We start from the raw sequence: 18,345 nt of genomic DNA, 5'->3' as shown, positions 1-18,345 counted from the left end.
CTGGTGCCGGGAGAAAGGTTTCTTTGCCATGGCAACTATTAATCTGGGGAATAGTCTACCCCAGGAGATGCTCACAATGGGAACCATTGATGGTTTTGAAAAAGGCTTGGATTCTTTTTTTAGAAGAAAATAATTTAAATCAGTCGGTTCATGTTATGTGCTAAGGTCTTTTCTGAATGGTTGCTCAGTGGATCGACAACTGCTTTTCTGGTTCGGACCGGATCATGCATAGTTGTACATATTCTCCCTCATTTTATCCTTTCCCCTCTATGAGCTTTTTTTAAACATATTAACTATAGAATTATTATGAGTTAACATCAAAGATAGCTTAAAAATGCTGCATCAGCAAAGTTGGCATCATTTTGCTTCAGTTCCAGTTGCTTGACGTGGCATACACTCTCGATACATCTCAGACGACCATTCCGTCTCCATGAGAAGAATTCTTCAAATACTCCTTCTTCTTCTGTCTTCACTGAGTGAAGAACATTCCCAGCTTGGCTGCAGCCTTCAGGGATGGACAATGGATTCCTTCCTCCAGAATGGAGATATTTTAATTGGAGGAACCTTCGTTGTTCACTCTGAATTTTACTTCCAACCACCAACTTTCCAGGAGCTGCCAAAGCCTGTATTGTGCACCAGGTAAGGGTGGGTTCATCCTTTCTACTTCTGATGCTTCTAATGTTACATCAAAAATAGTGTCTTGCTCTTCATATCAGCAGAAAAAAATAAAACAGTGTTAATAAAATACAAAGATAGGTGTCAACCGGCTAGTTGTCACCCATCAATCATTTTTTGTACAAACCTCAAGAAGGTGGGCAGCAGTCTAGGTAAATTGCGTGCCAATAATGTTGTAATGGCCCATGTGAACAGGTGACAATGTTTTGGCTCAATACATTTAAGCTTTTGTCAAGCCTTCAGGTCACTAGAAAATACATTGGTCAAAGTCAAATTAGATGTGACCATGTTGCTTCAGATCACGTTGACCATTTATTGATCTTTCTTGATGATGTCTTCTTCTCGTTTCTTGCAGCCTCTGTATATTTCAGATTAATTAGTGTTTATTATAAAATAAGCTATAAATCTCTCATTATCTTCTGGTTCTCACAGTTTCCACATTCGTTACTACCGAGATGTTCTTGGCCTCATATTTGCACTAAATGAAGTTAATCAAACTCCGAACCTCCTGCCTAATGTCACGCTGGGTTTCAGTCTCGTAGACACTTGTATGTCTGAACTGAGAGCAGTCAGAGGACTCATGTCGTTGTTATCCGGAACTGCTAACCCTATTCCAGATTATGATTGTTGCCTCCAATCTGTCAAAGCTGGGATCATTGGGGATGTTTACTCAGCGTTATCTCTTCCAATAGCTCGAATCCTTGGTGTCCTCCATTACCCACAGGTAAAGCATTTGTACACACATCTCACCTGTTATGAATGATGCATTGATCTGCTCTTTGCTTTCACTATGTAAAGCTGCAAACTTCAGTTACTGTATATCAATATTATAGGAAATTTCATGGATTCTGAAATAGATTATGTGTATTTTGCAGATCAGCCATGGGGCCACCCTGTCCAGCCTTAGTAATAAGATTAACTTCCCATCATTCTTCCGCACAGTAACTAGCAACGCTTTTCAGAACATTGCTCTTTCTCAGCTGGTTGGTCATTTTGGTTGGACATGGGTGGGAATGTTGGTGGTGGACAATGATGTGGGGCTACAAGGAGCACAAGTCATCCAAGCCAGTATGGAGAGAATTGGAGTTTGTATAGCCTTCCTGGAGAAAATTCACCTGAGCTATTCAGCCAGACAGATTTCCAGCGTGGTCCAGGTCATTAAGAAAAGCACGGTCAATGTGATTGTTCTGCACTGTCCTGAGGTCCACACGAAAGCTCTGCTAGGTGCTCTGTTTGCTGAGGGTGTGACTGGGAAGATATTCATAACTTCTGTTTCCTTTGCAATCACTCCAGGACTTTATTCTAAAAATACCTGGAAGATTTTGAATGGCACCATTGGATTGATTCCAAAAACAGGAGATATGCCTGGATTTGAGAGCTTTCTTCTCAATCTGAGTCCATCTGATCATCCTTCGTACCCATTTATGAAAGTTTTCTGGGAGAAAGCATTCAACTGCAAGTGGACTAATGGGGACAGGGACCTGCAAACCTCAGCTGTCCTCAATAAAAATGACACAGCACACTGCACAGGGAAAGAAGACCTTGGAGACAATATGCCTTTCTTATTTGAGACCAATGACCTGAGTTTCACCTACCATGCCTACCTAGCGGTGTATGCCTACGCTCATGCATTGCACTGGCTTCTTGGATGCCATGATGGAATCTGTGATGAATTTAGGAATGTAAAACCTTTGAAGGTATGTGATGATTTATATAATGTTTTCTTGGTTTTGTTTTACCGCTTTCAACTCAATCTCCAGCCAATGCAACTTGATAGATGAACAATCTGGAGAAACACTGATTTTGTCCAAGCCTAGATAGCTCCAGCAGGATCTTCTCAAGCCATTGGGTTGCTAGTCGTCCTCTTTGTATTGTTCCTTCTATTCTTCTGACCTCCTCCAGTTATTGCTCTCTTTGTATGTTGTGTCCAAAGTAGGCAAGTTGTAGCTTGGCGATCGTTGCTTCAAATGACATTTCTGGCTTTATTCATTCCAAAATTAATTTATTTGTTCTACTTGCTATCCATGGTATTGTTGAAGTCCTTCTCCAGCGCCACATTTCAAAGACATCAAAATACCAAACTATGTACTGTGCATAAATTGCCAGTGAAATGTTCCTCAACTTGAAGACCTTGTCCAGTCACTTCATTGTTGATTTGCCCATAGCTATTCTCCCATTGACTTCTGGTATCATCGCTGCATTTCGATGATTGATCCGAGAAGTTTGAAGTCCTTTACAACTTTCAGTTTGTAGCCATCCATCTCACATGTGCCCCACCGTCATACCCGGCAGTAGTCGATATCTTCATCTTCTTTGTGTTGGGTAGGGTTCCATGTTCGAAAGTTCCGTCTTGCCACTTCGAAAAATGAGTCCTTCATTCCATCCACACTTGTTGCTATCAATATTGTATCATCTGTGTACTTAAAATTGTTGTTGATTAGTCCAGCAATTTTGTTTCCTTTTTAGCAATCTAGCCTTCCTAAAAATATCTTCTGCATATAAACTTAAGAAAAATGGTGATAGAGTGCCTCATGCCTCGCACTACTCCGCACCATGCCATGTCACCGTATTCCATCCAGATTGTTGCTTCTTGGTATTCAGTGAGATTAGGTCACATCAGTCTTTGTCTCAGGTTTGCACAGTTAATCTTCTTACTGTGTGGCCGTTGTAGCCATTTATGTCAATTCTAAAAAGAAGAAATCACTTGGCTCATGAGCAACATTCAGAACATATTTTAGAGTCCTGATTCATAAAATTTGAATATATTGTTCATTCACTACCAGATAAATCCTCTAGATAAGGCCCAAATGATTGAAACTTTAATTGTTTCCATCCCATGTACTGGTTGCGGTATGACGAGCCAGCCCCTGACCAAATGTCAACCATGGAGCTGTAATGGCCGGTTCAGAGTATGGACCATGACTGCATATTCGCCAGGGTGAGGATTGAAGGTCATGAGGTGGATTCTGTGATACTTACTGACCATGTACCACTTCTACAGGTGCTTCATCACCTCAAGAAATCAAGTTTCCGTACCAGGTCAGGGGAGAAGTTTACATTTAATGCTGATGGTGACCTCACAGCTTCCTATGACATCATTAATGTTCAGGTTCTCGAGAACACATTTAATTTTGTGAAAGTGGGAAAAGTCAACCCAGAATCTAATGATGGAGACAAAATCACATTGAATATCAGCTCCATTCTGTGGAATGAGAAGTTTTCACATGTGAGTACAGAGGAGTCCGGGACTTTTACATAATAATTTGCTTTATAGAAGTATTATTGGGCAGGTATCAACATGGGCAGAGGGATTAGTGTCTCCTGGGATCGATGGCCACAAGGCGGCAGGTAAATGTGACCTGTAGTCCAGAGTCGTCACATACGGAGAGCGGCTCCTCAATGACTCACACTAATCTTCCAGGAATACGGCCCCTTGTAAATTGTACCTGACTGACAGCAGAATACTGTCCTGATGGAGAGGCGGCCTCCCCTCCACACCCAGCTCCAGAAATCAGGAAATTCTAGGATCTAACACCAAATCCACTTAGCAAAAAACTGCAAGATTATTTACTGACTGACAGCAGACATATGAACATTTTATTTATGAATATATTAATATGTAGGTTGTATGTATTTCTTATCTGCATCTCAAAAACATTTCCAGAATTCGCCCTTTTCTTACTTTCGACTCTGCAAAAACTCTTACTGTCTCACTTATTCATTCTCGTCTGGACTATTGTAACTCTCTACTAATTGGCCTACCTTTTACCAGACTCTCCCCGCTCCAATCTGTCCTGAATGCTGCTGCCAGGATCATATTCCTCGCCAACCGTTACACCGATGCCTCTACCTTGTGCCAGTCATTACACTGGCTACCCATCCAATCCAGAATCCAGTACAAAACTACTACCCTCATCCACAAAGCACTCCATGGCTCAGCACCACCCTACATCTCCTCTCTGGTCTCAGTCTACCAACCTACCCGTGCCCTCCGCTCTGCTAATGACCTCGGGTTAGCATCCTCAATAATCAGAACCTCCCACTCCCGTCTCCAAGACTTTACACGTGCGGCGCCGATTCTTTGGAATGCACTACCTAGGTTAATACAATTAATCCCCAATCCCCACAGTTTTAAGCGTGCACTAAAAACTCATTTGTTCAGATTGGCCTACCGCCTCAACGCATTAACCTAATTATCCCTGTGTGGCCTATTAATAAAAAACAACAACATAATCACGTTCCTCCATCATGTTCTCATACACTTTATGCAGTTAATAGCCTCTGTGTCTGTACTGCTACATACTTAGGCAGTTAACTGGTTCATGCAGCTTTACATGAACACCCGAGCCTTACACTATGGCTGGTCCAAATAACTAAAGCAATTGTTACCATCCACCTCTCGTGTCTCCCCTTTTCCTCATAGTTTGTAGCTTGCGAGCAGGGCCCTCATTCCTCCTGGTATCTGTTTTGAACTGTGATTTCTGTTATGCTGTAATGTCTGTTGTCTGTATAAGTCCCCTCTATAAGTTGTAAAGCGCTGCGGAATATGTTGGCGCTATATAAATAAAATTATTATTATTATAAATAAATTATTATTATTATTATGTTTCTGAATAATTATTAGCATAGTTATTATTTATTATTATAGCGCCATATATTCCATGGCGCTTTACATGTGAGGCGGGGTTTACATAAAAAAGTACAGTAATCTTATACAAAACAAGTCACGACTGGTCCAGGAGGAGAGAGGACCCTGCCCGCGAAGGCTCACAATCTACAAGGGATGGGTGAGGATACAGTAGGTGAGGATAGATCGGTGGTTACTGCAGGTTGTAAGCTTGTCGGAAGATTGTGGGAAGAGGAGATAAGAGAAGGAGAACTTGTGAGGGTCGGAGGTTGCATGCAGGCAAGTACCAGGAGATGAGGTCACAGATGTATGGAGGAGACAGGTTGTGGATGGCTTTGTATGTCATGTTTAGGGTTTTGTACTGGAGTTTCTGGGCAATGGGGAGCCAGTGAAGGGATTGACAGAGAGAGGCCGGGGAATGGCGGGGGTGTAACGCCCACCAGGGCCGTGGGGTACTTAATCGGGTATCGGGTCAGGTACTTAAAGGGATGTGTCAAGGCGGCAAACCGGTCCGTGGCCCTGGAGACCCATGTTAAAGGAGTTGGTATTTAAAGGGATTTTAAGAATAAATTTGTTTGTGAGACCACCTGTGGTATTCGGTCAGGGATGACTGACGCTGTTTTAAGCGGTCCTCTGGGGTGATTATTGTGGCAGCAGGGATGATATAGCTTCCTACATGTAAAGCTGGGTCCCCAGGGCTCCCCGATGTAGTAGGGACAGATGATAGGCGGTGTAGATAGAAACGGAGGACACAGGTTTGCAGTCTCTTTACCTAATTTACTGATGAATTCAGGCAGCCACAGTCCAGGGTACCGGACACAGGTGACGATGGTCTGGCCAGCATGGAAATGAGTCTGGAATCCCCCTTGCCAGGTGGGGTTGGAAGCCTTCCCTCTAGCGCTGTGGTGTAGTCCCTTGCTGCCTTAGGCCTCACACAAGGTCCTCACGTTTTCTCTCTCTGTCCCCCTTGTTGATAGGACACTACCCATATGACAGGTAGCTCGAGCCTTTTTACAGGATCTCTATCACGACCCGGGCTCTATGAGCTACTGTGTCCTCAGGTTTAAATGGTGGACAGGTGACTTGCAATCCAGCTATCCTGCTGCTTTCTGCTGTGAGATGTAGAGTACTTCACAACCCCGGTCTTCCAGCTACCGGTATCTGCATTCAGTAGGGAGGTAGCTCAGTCACAGCTAACCCTCAGCTCTTCACTCTTCTTTGCTTCACTTCCCCTTCACGCTCTCTATGATCTGTTCTGCTTTCACTTCTCTCTTTCCAGGAGCTGCAGCACCCTCGTGGCTGCACGGCCCCTCCCTCAGACTCTCTGCCTCAGACTGCTCTAGGCTGCTGTCTGGCACCCCTTGACTCCTCTCACCAACTCACTAAGGCTACTTTCACACTAGTGTCGTGCACTGCACGTCGCTATGCGTCGTTTTGTTGAAAAAATGCATCCTGCAAAAGTGCTTGCAGGATGCGTTTTTTCTCCATACACTTGCATTAGCGACACAGTGCGACGCATTGCCACACATTGCAACCGTCGTGCGACGGTTGCGTCGTGTTGCGTCGGACCGTCGCCACCAAAAAACGTTACATGTAACATTTTTTTGGGCGTCGTGACCGTCTTTTCTGACTGCGCATGCGCAGCCAGAACTCCACCCCCGCACATCACAATGGAGCAGCGGATGCGTTGTAAAAATGCATCCGCTGCCACCGTTGTGCGGCGCATTCACAGTTTGCGTCAGTGCGCCGCAACGTCGCATTGCGACATGCAGTGCATGACGCTAGTGTGAAAGTAGCCTAACTTTCCCTCCAGACCAGAATATATATAGGGGAGCCACCCACAAGCTGGATCAGACTTCCCCCTTCTGGCCTGGAGTGTGAACATGTTGCATGTTTGTGATTACCTGATAAAGAGATCCTTCATCGCTTCCAAGCGTGACATCACTCTCCCCGTGTGGAAAGCAAGGCCGCTGTAACAACCAGGAACCTTGGGTATTACAGGGGTATAAGTGGATTAGTCGGGCAGCAGAGTGTAGAGTAGATTGGAGGGATGCGAGAGTGTTAAGGTACCTTCACACTAAACGACTTTGTAACGATATCGCTAGCGATCCGTGACGTTGCAGCGTCCTGGCTAGCGATATCGTTTAGTTTGACACGCAGCAGCGATCAGGATCCTGCTGTGATGTCGCTGGTCGCTGAATAAAGTTCAGAACTTTATTTGGTCGTCCGATCGCCGTGTATCGTTGTGTTTGACAGCAAAAGCAACGATACCAGTGATATTTTACACTGGTAACCAGGGTAAACATTGGGTTACTAAGCACAGGGCCGCGCTTAGTAACCCGATGTTTACCCTGGTTACCAGTGTAAAATGTAAAAAAAACAAACAGTACATACTTACATGCGTCCCCCGGCGTCCGCTTCCCACACTGACTGAGCGCCGTAAAGTGAAAGTGAAAGCACAGCACAGCGGTGACGTCACCGCTGTGCCCTGCTACTGCCGGCGCTCAGTCAGTGCAGGAAGCGGACGCCGGGGGACGCATGTAAGTATGTACTGTTTGTTTTTTTTACATTTTACGCTGGTAACCAGGGTAAACATCAGGTTACTAAGCGCGGCCCTGCGCTTAGTAACCCGATATTTACCCTGGTTACCCGGGGACCTCGGCATCGTTGGTCGCTGGAGAGCGGTCTGTGTGACAGCTCTCCAGCGACCAAACAGCGACGCTGCAGCGATCGGCATCGTTGTCGCTATCGCTGCAGCGCCGCTCCATGTGAAGGTACCTTTAGAGGGGAGGCCACAGAGCAGGAGGTTGCAGTAGTCAAAGCTGGAGATAATGAGGACATGCACTAATAATAATAATGTAATAATAATAATCTTTATTTTTATATAGCGCTAACATATTCCGCAGCGCTTTACAGATTGCACACATTATCATCTCTGTCCCTGATGGGGCTCACAATCTAAATTCAAAAGAAGAAAATTGTCCAGCTCCACCGAATCCGTGTTGAGATTCACACCCACATGGTTTGTGCTGAAGGTTGTATCCTCTATGTTACAAGTTTGTGAATAAAGAAATTTTATCTTCACGGATTCGGTGGAGCTGGACATTTTTCTTCTATTGGACTTTATAAGTTTGGACACAGTGGGTCCGTGCTCCCGAATTTCAACTAATGCATTACTGGTGAGCTGGTTATTTTTCTTCTCACAATCTAAATTCCCTATCAGTATGTCTTTGGAACTATGCAGTAGTGATTTGCACATTCTTGGTTGAGCAATGCATGGATTCGGGAACATTTTTTAGTTGAAGTCAGCAGGAAGTGGAAAGGGCTTGGATATGTGGCTCGAAGGAGAGATCAGAGTCAAAAATTACCACGAGGCAGCGAGCTTGTGGGACTGGGGAGAGTGGGCAGCCATTTACTTTAATGGATAGGTCCGCTAGAGTAGTCGAGTGAGATGGGGGAAAGATGATGAATTCTGTTTTGTCCATGCTAAGTTTCAGAAATCTAGCAGAGAAAAAGGATAAAATAGCGGACAGACATTGTGAGATTCTGGTTAGTAGGGAGGTGATATCTGGTCCAGAGATGTAGATCTGTGTGTCATCAGTAGGGTGAGCGAAACGGATCGTTCATTTTCATAAGTCGCCGACTTTTGGCAAAGTCGGCGTCTCATGAAACCCGACCCGATCCCTGTGTGGGGTCAGCCACGCGGTACGCGAACTTGGCACGAAAGTCGTGTTTCGTATGACGCGTTTAGCGCCATTTTTGCAGCCAATAAAGGAGCGGTAGAGTGATGACATAGGTGTTAGGGGGCGTACACAACTAACGGCATTTTTTGTGATGTGCAAAGTGTAAAATGAGCGTTCTGGGAGCAATGTGCAAAATCAGCGTTCTGGCGTTCAGGAGAGAGAGAGAGAGAGAGAAAAATAATAATAAAAAAAAAATAATAATAATTTCTTCATTGGGTTTCGTGTTTCGGCCGATCCCCGAATTTGAACGGTGGTCGGCCGATTTCACTCGACTCGACTTTTAAGACAGTCGGGTTTCACAAAACCCGACTTGACCCTAAAAAACTAAAGGTCGCTCAACCCTAGTCATCAGCATAGAGGTGGTACTGCAAGCCGTGTAATTCTATGAGCTGTCACAGGAAGAAGGTATAAATGGAGAAAAGCAGGGGCCCTAGGACTGAACCTGTTGGGACTCCGACAGGGGGCGAGGTGAGGAGGTGGTGTGTGAGTGGGAGACGCTGAATGTCTGGTCTGTTAGGTATGATGAGATCCAAGATACAACCAAGTCTGTGATGCCAGGAGATGAGAGGGTCTGCCGTAATAGGGAATGGTACACTGTGTCAAAGGCAGAGGACAGGTCCAGGAGGAGGAGGACAGCATAATGTCATTTGACTTTGGCAGTTAGGAGGTCATTGGTGACTATAGTTAGGGCAGTTTCAGTGGAGTGATGCAGTCAGTAGCCAGACTGTAAGCGGCCGAAGAGGGAGCAAAAGAGAGGTGGCAGGACAGTTTGAAATGGACATGTTGTTCCAGTAGTTTTGAGACATAGGGGAGATGTGATAAGGGGTCATAGCTACATACAGAAGATCAGTCTAGAGAGGGCTCTTTGAGGATGGGTGTGATTGAGGCATGTTTGAAGCACGACAGGAAAACATCAGCTGTTAGTGATAGGTTGAAAAGATGGGTTAGAGTTAGCTTGGGATGAAAATTGTGGTGAGTTTTGGGATGAAGTGGGATGGGATCAGATCAGGTGCACGGGTGGTGTGATGTGATTTTGAGAGTAGGAAAGAAAGTTGATCTTCTGTAATGGTGAAAAAGTTGGTTTTGGAGGTTTGGGAGGAGAACGGCTGAGTAGTTAGGAAGAGGGGTTGTGGGGGTTTTAGGCCAAAGCTTTCACTGATGTTATCAATCTTCTTCCAGAAGAATGAGGTAAAGTCTTCAGCAAAGATGTTTGGAGATGGAAGAGGTGCTGGGGGACAGAGGAGAGAATTGAAAGTGTTGAATAGCTGTTTAGGGTTGTGAGACAGGGAGGCTATGAGAGATGAGAAATAGGTTTGTTTTGCTGGAGCGAATGTGGCCTTGAAAGTAGTGAGGGACTGTTTGAATGCTATGAAGTGCTCATTGGAGTGGGATCTTTTCCATCTCTGCTCAGCAACCCTGGAAGCCCTTCTCAGTTCTTTGGTCAGGCTGGTGTGCCAGGGTTGTCTGTTGATTTTGTGATCTTTGGTATGTGTGAGAGGGGTGACCAATTAGAGAGCTGCAGCTATTGTGTAAGGAACTTATGTCTGTAAAAGGGAGAAGGAATTCAGAGAGAGGATGTTCAAGTTTGTGGTGTGGGGATTATGGATCTGAATAGGCGAGGAAATGTAAGTAGGTTGTGGTCAGAAAGAGGGAGAGGTGTGTTACAGAGGTTAGATAAGGAGCAGAGGTGGGTGAAGATGAGGTCCAGTATGTGGCCATCTTTGTGGGTGGCTGCAGTAGACCATTGAGATAGGCCAAACAAGGAAGTGAGAGATAGAAGTTTAGTGACAGCTGAGAGGGAAGTGTCAGTGGCGATGTTGAAGTCACTTATGATGATACTGGGGATGTCAGTGGAGTGGAAATTAAGTAGCTAGGTGGTAAAGTGGTCAAAGTAAATGGTGGCTGTCCCTGGGGGCAGTAAATGACAGCCAGTTGGAGGTTGGTGGGAGAGTAGATTTGCACAGAGTGCACCTCAAAGGAAGGGAGGGTAACAGAGGGTGGCAGTGGGATTTGGGTGAAGGAATAGTTACTCTATCTGATAGGAGAAAAACAACTCCTCCACCATGCTTGCTGCTGGGGTGGGAGGTGTGGGAAAGGTGGAATCCATGAAAGTGCAGCTGGAGAGGTTGTGTCAGAGGGGGGTGAGCCAGTTTTGGTGATAGCGAGGAAGGAAAGTTTGTTAGTAATAAAAAGATCATGAATGTAGGAAAGTTTATTGCAGTCGGAGCAAGCATTTCATAGAGCTCCCGTTAGTGGGACTGGGGAAGCGGGGGCAGGGCGAATGAGTATAAGATTAGAGAAGTTACAGAAATGTGTGGTAGAGCATCGATGGGAGGTGGAAGTGACTGGGGATGTGGTGAAGAGGACCAAGATTTGGAGAGATATCACCAGCAGTCAGGAAGAGCAGAGAAAGTGTTAGTAGGGGGTGCAGGAAAGAGCATGAGGGGGCTGCCTGTGTTTTGAGACAGAGGGTTATACAGTGCCTACAAGTAGTATTCAACCCCCTGCAGATTTAGCAGGTTTACACATTTGGAATTAACTTGGCATTGTGACATTTGGACTGTAGATCAGCCTGGAAGTGTGAAATGCACTGCAGCAAAAAAGAATGTTATTTCTTTGTTTATTTTTTTTTTAAATTGTGAAAAGTCTTTTCAGAGGGTCATTTATTATTCAACCCCTCAACCCACCAGAATTCTGTTTGGTTCCCCTAAAGTATTAAGAAGTAGTTCAGGCACAAAGAACAATGAGCTTCACATGTTTGGATTAATTATCTCTTTTTCCAGCCTTTTCTGACTATTTAAGACCCTCCCCAAACTTGTGAACAGCACTCATACATGGTCAACATGGGAAAGACAAAGGAGCATTCCAAGGCCATCAGAGACAAGATCGTGGAGGGTCACAAGGCTGGCAAGGGGTACAAAACCCTTTCCAAGGAGTTGGGCCTACCTGTCTCCACTGTTGGGAGCATCATCCGGAAGTGGAAGGCTTATGGAACTACTGTTAGCCTTCCACGGCCTGGACAGCCTTTGAAAGTTTCCTCCCGTGCCGAGGCCAGGCTTGTCCGAAGAGTCAAGGCTAACCCAAGGACAACAAGGAAGGAGCTCCGGGAAGATCTCATGGCAGTGGGGACATTGGTTTCAGTCAATGCCATAAGTAACGTACTCCACCGCAATAGTCTCCGTTCCAGACGAGCCCGTAAGGTACCTTTACTTTCAAAGCGTCATGTCAAGGCTCGTCTACAGTTTGCTCATGTTCACTTGGAGGACTCTGAGACTGACTGGTTCAAGGTTCTCTGGTCTGATGAGACCAAGATCGAGATCTTTGGTGCCAACCACACACGTGACGTTTGGAGACTGGATGGCACTGCATACGACCCCAAGAATACCATCCCTACAGTCAAGCATGGTGGTGGCAGCATCATGCTGTGGGGCTGTTTCTCAGCCAAGGGGCCTGGCCATCTGGTCCGCATCCATGGGAAGATGGATAGCACGGCCTACCTGGAGATTTTGGCCAAGAACCTCCGCTCCTCCATCAAGGATCTTAAGATGGGTCGTCATTTCATCTTCCAACAAGACAACGACCCAAAGCACACAGCCAAGAAAACCAAGGCCTGGTTCAAGAGGCAAAAAATCAAGGTGTTGCAGTGGCCTAGTCAGTCTCCTGACCTTAACCCAATTGAAAACTTGTGGAAGGAGCTCAAGATTAAAGTCCACATGAGACACCCAAAGAACCTAGATAACTTGGAGAAGATCTGCATGGAGGAGTGGGCCAAGATAACTCCAGAGACCTGTGCCGGCCTGATCAGGTCTTATAAAAGACGATTATTAGCTGTAATTGCAAACAAAGGTTATTCCACAAAATATTAAACCTAGGGGTTGAATAATAATTGACCCACACTTTATGTTTAAAATTTATAAAAATGTAACTGAGCAACAAAACTTTTTGGTTTGTAAGATTTATGCATCTGTTAATAAATCCTGCTCTTGTTTGAAGTTTGAAGGCTCTAACTTATTTGCATCTTATTAAACCTGCTAAATCTGTAGGGGGTTGAATACTACTTGTAGGCACTGTATGTAGAGGAATAGTTCTGAGGAGAAGGTGAGATGGATGGGGAGGATGGAGGGAGAGATGACCAGTTCCTTACTAGGTATAGGGACTAGGGAAGTTAGTAGAAGGTGAAGGACTAGGGGGGTGAGAGTGAAAACAAACAGAAACATTGTTTACAGTGAGTGTATCCAGTTACCTTTAGTTGCCTTCTGGTTAAATTATTGATTAATTCATAGCTCACACTTATTTGATGCACTGGGCAGGCTGACGTCTGGTTTGCAATATATTTGTGGCCTGTGCTCATCTTGGTCAGATAATTAAGAGTGAGCCAGAGGCAGGATGATCAAGGCTGAGTAAAAAAGGAGGTAATAAATAACATTGGGGGTATAACGAGTTAGTTGAAAAGCATACCAAGAAGCTGAGGTAGGGGAAAGTCAGTGTGGAACGTTGGGTCACGTACCTGTAGGAAGAATAGATAAATGGACAAGCTGATTAGAGTGCGATGGTGGCAGATGGCACGGTACAGTCCATATACTTCAAATTAAATTCTGGATTAATTCATAGCTCCACACTTCTATGGTGCACTTATATGGTGCACACTGGTTCTATTTTATATGCGCTGTATATTTTCTAGTCATGTTAGTTTGTCAGTATGCACAGTTGTGCTCAAAACTTTGCATACCCCTACAGAATTTTTGCTTTCTTGGGCTTTCTTCAGAGAAAATGAATGATAACATCAAAGCGTTTTCTCCACTCATTGTTAGTGGTTGGGTGAAGCCGTTTTGTCATGATCCGTTCCAGGGTTTAATCCTGTCTGCCTTTTTCCAGGTGGATCATGTCAAGGGTTAAGTTTGCTCTGCCTGATTCTGGGTTCAGGTTTACTATTTAGCTCCCATGCATCCTGCTGGCGATGTCAGCTATAGTTCTGCCTTCGGCATGTGAACATGACTCTGGTAACCCTTGATTTGTCCTGCTGTGATCCCTGACTTGCCCCGTGTCTGTTGTCTTCCTCTGTCTGCCCTTTTCCCAGCGTTTCTCTGTTTCTCGGTTTGATTATCTGGTTTCTGACTCGACCTGTACTCGGACTCGCTTCTGCTTTCTGTGTTTGTCTTATCCACTTCTGACCATTGCTGAACCCCCTGGCTTGTTCCTGACCACGTATACTGCTTACTGCTTTTTGTACTTTGCATCTGAATGCTTTTGATTTGGCTTGTCTGACCACTCTCTTGCCATTTGGTGACACCTGTGCTGCTGCTCTGTGGAGCTACTCTGTGTATGCAGTCTCCCTTCCCTCTCAAGCTCCCTCTGGTGGAGGTTGCATTACACTGCACTGCAGCAGCATGACATTATAGCTGACCACACATTTAAAGGGATTTCTGCATTTTTTTTCTCTGCTCTGCTTGCTATGGATCCGCTCCATACCTTGGCAGATCAAATGGACAGCTTGACAGTGATGATACAAGACCTGTTTATGGAACAGAGGGCCTTGGCCTCGTCTCATAACCACCTGCAAAGGGAGCTTGCTAATACAGTAAAATTGTTGCAGACTGACTGTAGGCACTCTAACACTGTTGATGCTTCATTGCACTCTCCTGAACCTACAGTCAAGCTCCCAGATATCTTCTCCGGTGAGAGAGAGATTCCATACTTTTAGGGAGAATTGCAAGCTATTGTTTTCTTTTAGACCTCTATCTTCTGGTGATGAGAGTCAGCAGGTGGGGATAATCATTTCCTTACTGCAGGAGGGACCTCAGTCGTGGGCTTTTTCTCTACCTGCTTCTGCCCCTGAACATGTGTCTGTGGACAGATTCTTTGAGGCTTTGGGACTGATTTATGACGAACCCGACCAGGTCAGGGTAGCAGAGGACATGATCATGGGTCTCTCCCAGAATGAACTCACTGCTGAACAGTATTGTTCTGAGTTTAGGCGGTGGTCTGTTGAGGTGTCTTGCTGCTCTGAGATGCCTGTTAGAGAGAGAACTTTCTGATCATCTCAAGGGCACGCTGGCCCTTCATACACCACCCAGTGCCCTGGAGGAGACCATGACCCAGGCCATTCGTATGGACCGGAGGTGACGGGAGAGAGGAATTATCCAGCATGAGATTCCTGTTTTGCCTGCCAAGTCTGACGTGAGGTCATTCAAGGAGACTATGGAAGTTGGTACCACCAACTTCACGGAGAAAGAGAGGAAGCGACGACGTGATGGGAAATTATGTTTTTATTGGTGAGATCCGGGACATTGGAAGGACTGCCCCTCTTGTTCATAGAGTAACAAGCTGCAGAGTGATGCATCTGGGTGATGAGCTAGGAGGTCATCTAGACTCCAAGGTACCATTTTCATTATTTCAAAAAGTTATGTTAGAGGTGGAATTGTTTTATGGAGGTGGTTTTACATCCACTTCAGCGTTTGTGGACTGTGGATCTTCCATGAACTTCATTGACTATAGTCTGGTGTCCAAGTTAAAGTTAGGGATAGTTAGGCTAGAGACTCCCATCCATATTGTTGCCATTGATAAGACACAGTTGGCTCAAAATATCCTTAAGTTTGTCTCTGAGGAGTTCCTCCTCAAGATGGGTTCCTTGCACCAGGAAGGAATTTCATGTTATGTTATGAATAATCTTCTTGCGGGACTGGTGTTGGGGTTCCCCTGGTTGCAGAGGCATAATCCTGTTATAGACTGGGGATCTCGTGATATTGCTAAATGGGGTCCTAATTGTTCCAATGGTTGTCTTTCTTCTGTTTTTGTGTCTGCCATTAGTCCGGAGGGTATTCTGGAGTACCTGAAGGACTTTGGGGACGTGTTCTCCGAAAAAGAGGCTGAGGTCTTGCCACCCCATCGTCCTTATGATTGTACCATTAACCTTATTCTGGGTTCTAAATTCCCCAAAGCCCATTTGTACAATCTTTCTGGCCCGGAACGTATTGCTATGAAAAAGTATATCCCTGATAGTCTACACAAAGGTCACATCCATCCTTCTGTCTCACCTGTGACCGCGGGATTCTTTTTTGCCAAGATAAAAGATGGCGGTTTACGCCCTTGCCTCGATTTCCTGGAACTAATAAAATTACAGTGAGAAATACCTACCCTCTTCCACTCATTCCTGATCTCTATAACCGATTGTCTGGGGCTAAGTGGTTTTCCAAACATGATCTCAGGGGAGCATATAACCTTATACGTATTCAGGAAGGATACGAGTGGAAAATGGCATTTCTCACCTCCGAGGGTCTGTTTGAAAATTTGGTCATGCCCTTTGGTCTCACGAATGCACCCACGGTCTTTCAGAACTTCATAAATGATGTTTGCTCTGATTTTATCGGGCACTTTATGGTTGTATACTTGGATGATATCCTTGTTTTATCACCTCACAAGGAATCCCACATTGGTCATTTATTTAATTAACAAAACCCGACATAACGGATAACTATCCAACATTTAAACTTGCATAAAGCAAAAAAAGAGTCACTCCCAATGGGGACATATTTTCCTATATGAGAAAGAGGAGTTAGCGACCCATAAAACTACTGAGGTCAAATAAATACAATTAGAATTACATGAAACCAGACATAATTTTATTTTATCAAACATATAGACAACAATGCATGAGTCGAATACAAAAAAGACCCAGTAAACATGCAAAAATTTACCAAAAAAGTACTATTGGGCGAGTATGCAAATTTGGGGAGAAAAGCAGAAAGGCAAAATACACGGTAACTGTAGAAACATCACCCTTATAGAACAGGCCAGGAAAGAATCTCCCCGCAATAGTGCTTTGGTTTCCAAGACCTGTCCACCTAACCAAAAAACAGATGTCAGAAAAGTGTAGCCTCTCGTTTAAATCAGATTATTCCAGATCTGGTCTCACCAGACCAGGTAGGGTTTGTGAGGGGTAGAGAGGCGAAAGATGGAATACGCCGAATGATAGATTTAGTTCGGATTGCGGAGCTGTCGGGCCTCCCCAGTGCATTCCTGTCATTGGACGCAGAGAAGGCCTTTGACAGGGTGCACTGGGGTTATGTCCGGGCAGTACTGGAAAAATTTGGGTTGGGAGGATCAATTCTCGCAGCTATTTTAGCTATATATGCGGCCCCTTCGGCAAGAGTGTGGACGGCAGGCGCTCTATCGGAACCTTTTTATATAACAAACGGGACGCGACAGGGCTGCCCCCTGTCCCCAATAATCTTTGTTCTATGTATGGAACCACTGGCGGAAAGGATTAGGATCTCGCCTTTAATTTCAGGGGTAATGGTAGGAAAGGAAGCTCATAAAATAAGTCTTTATGCGGACGATATTATTATCTCTTGTGTGAATATTAAACAGTCCTTATCGACAGTCTTAGAGGAGCTGAAGGAATTCAGTGAGATATCGTTCTATAAATTAAACCTGAATAAATCATCAATTCTCCCGGTGGCAATATCAATAGAGTCCATACAAGAAATGAAGAAATTATTTTCATTTCAGTGGTTAAAAGAAGGAATTCCCTACTTAGGGATAATGTTGACAACTACAAGATCAGATAATAAAAGTAAACTTTACAAATCTACATACACGAATTAAAATTTTACTAGAAGATATGCATAAAATCACCACTTCGTGGATAGCCCGTATCAATGCGTTCAAAATGATAGTCTTACCAAAGATCTTGTATTATTTCAGAACCCTCCCCCTAAATATACCAAAAAAATATATTCATGATTTACAACTACTAGTTAGTAAATATATATGGGCATATAAGAAACCACGCGTAGCAAGGGCGTCACTATATCTACCTATGGAAGCAGGGGGGATGGGAGTCCCGGATCTAATGGCATATCATAGAGCCTCAATATTAGTGGGTTTAAAAGAATGGTGGCAGATGACTGGAAACCACAGATGGATGCAGATAGAAAAATGTTATTCTAGACGGGGTTCCACGCGTCTGGCGCTAGAGACAGAGTTAATTCAAACCGGACCCACCTCCCCCTTATTGCCAACAATGCAGGCGGCAATCCGGTTATGGAGATTGTTAATACCCTCGCTGTTAGGGATACCATGTGAAACATTGTCAATATATGCCATTGAGCCCCATATTCCTTATTTAAACCTCCAACAATGGCGAGGGGCGGGTATACAAACTTTAGCAGACATAATGGAAATCACTGGAGTTATCCCTTTTGATCAATTAGCCAATAAATATACCGGAATACGAAAATATTTTTATCAGTATTTACAAATTAGGAATTTTCTAAATAAAATTGTAAAAGCGAGATATTC

The 18,345-nt window shown here is 44.5% G+C and overlaps 1 protein-coding gene across 1 annotated transcript in view; it reads left to right on the top strand.

Annotated features, from left to right (window-relative positions):
* Positions 1 to 374: 374 nt before the first annotated feature.
* The window catches only part of LOC143808835 (extracellular calcium-sensing receptor-like), a 33,048-nt gene continuing 15,077 nt past the window's right edge, over positions 375 to 18,345 (top strand). The window contains exons 1-4 of the mRNA XM_077291936.1: positions 375 to 639; positions 1,108 to 1,399; positions 1,551 to 2,372; positions 3,677 to 3,901. Of these exons, the coding sequence (XP_077148051.1) occupies positions 431 to 639; positions 1,108 to 1,399; positions 1,551 to 2,372; positions 3,677 to 3,901 (1,548 nt within the window). The 5' untranslated portion in view covers positions 375 to 430. The remainder of the gene's footprint in view (positions 640 to 1,107; positions 1,400 to 1,550; positions 2,373 to 3,676; positions 3,902 to 18,345) is intronic.

Source organism: Ranitomeya variabilis, chromosome 2 (assembly GCF_051348905.1).
Source record: "Ranitomeya variabilis isolate aRanVar5 chromosome 2, aRanVar5.hap1, whole genome shotgun sequence".
Lineage (NCBI taxonomy): Eukaryota > Metazoa > Chordata > Amphibia > Anura > Dendrobatidae > Ranitomeya > Ranitomeya variabilis.
The sequence above is the reverse complement of the archived record's forward strand: the minus strand, read 5'-3'. Positions and strand labels throughout refer to the sequence as shown.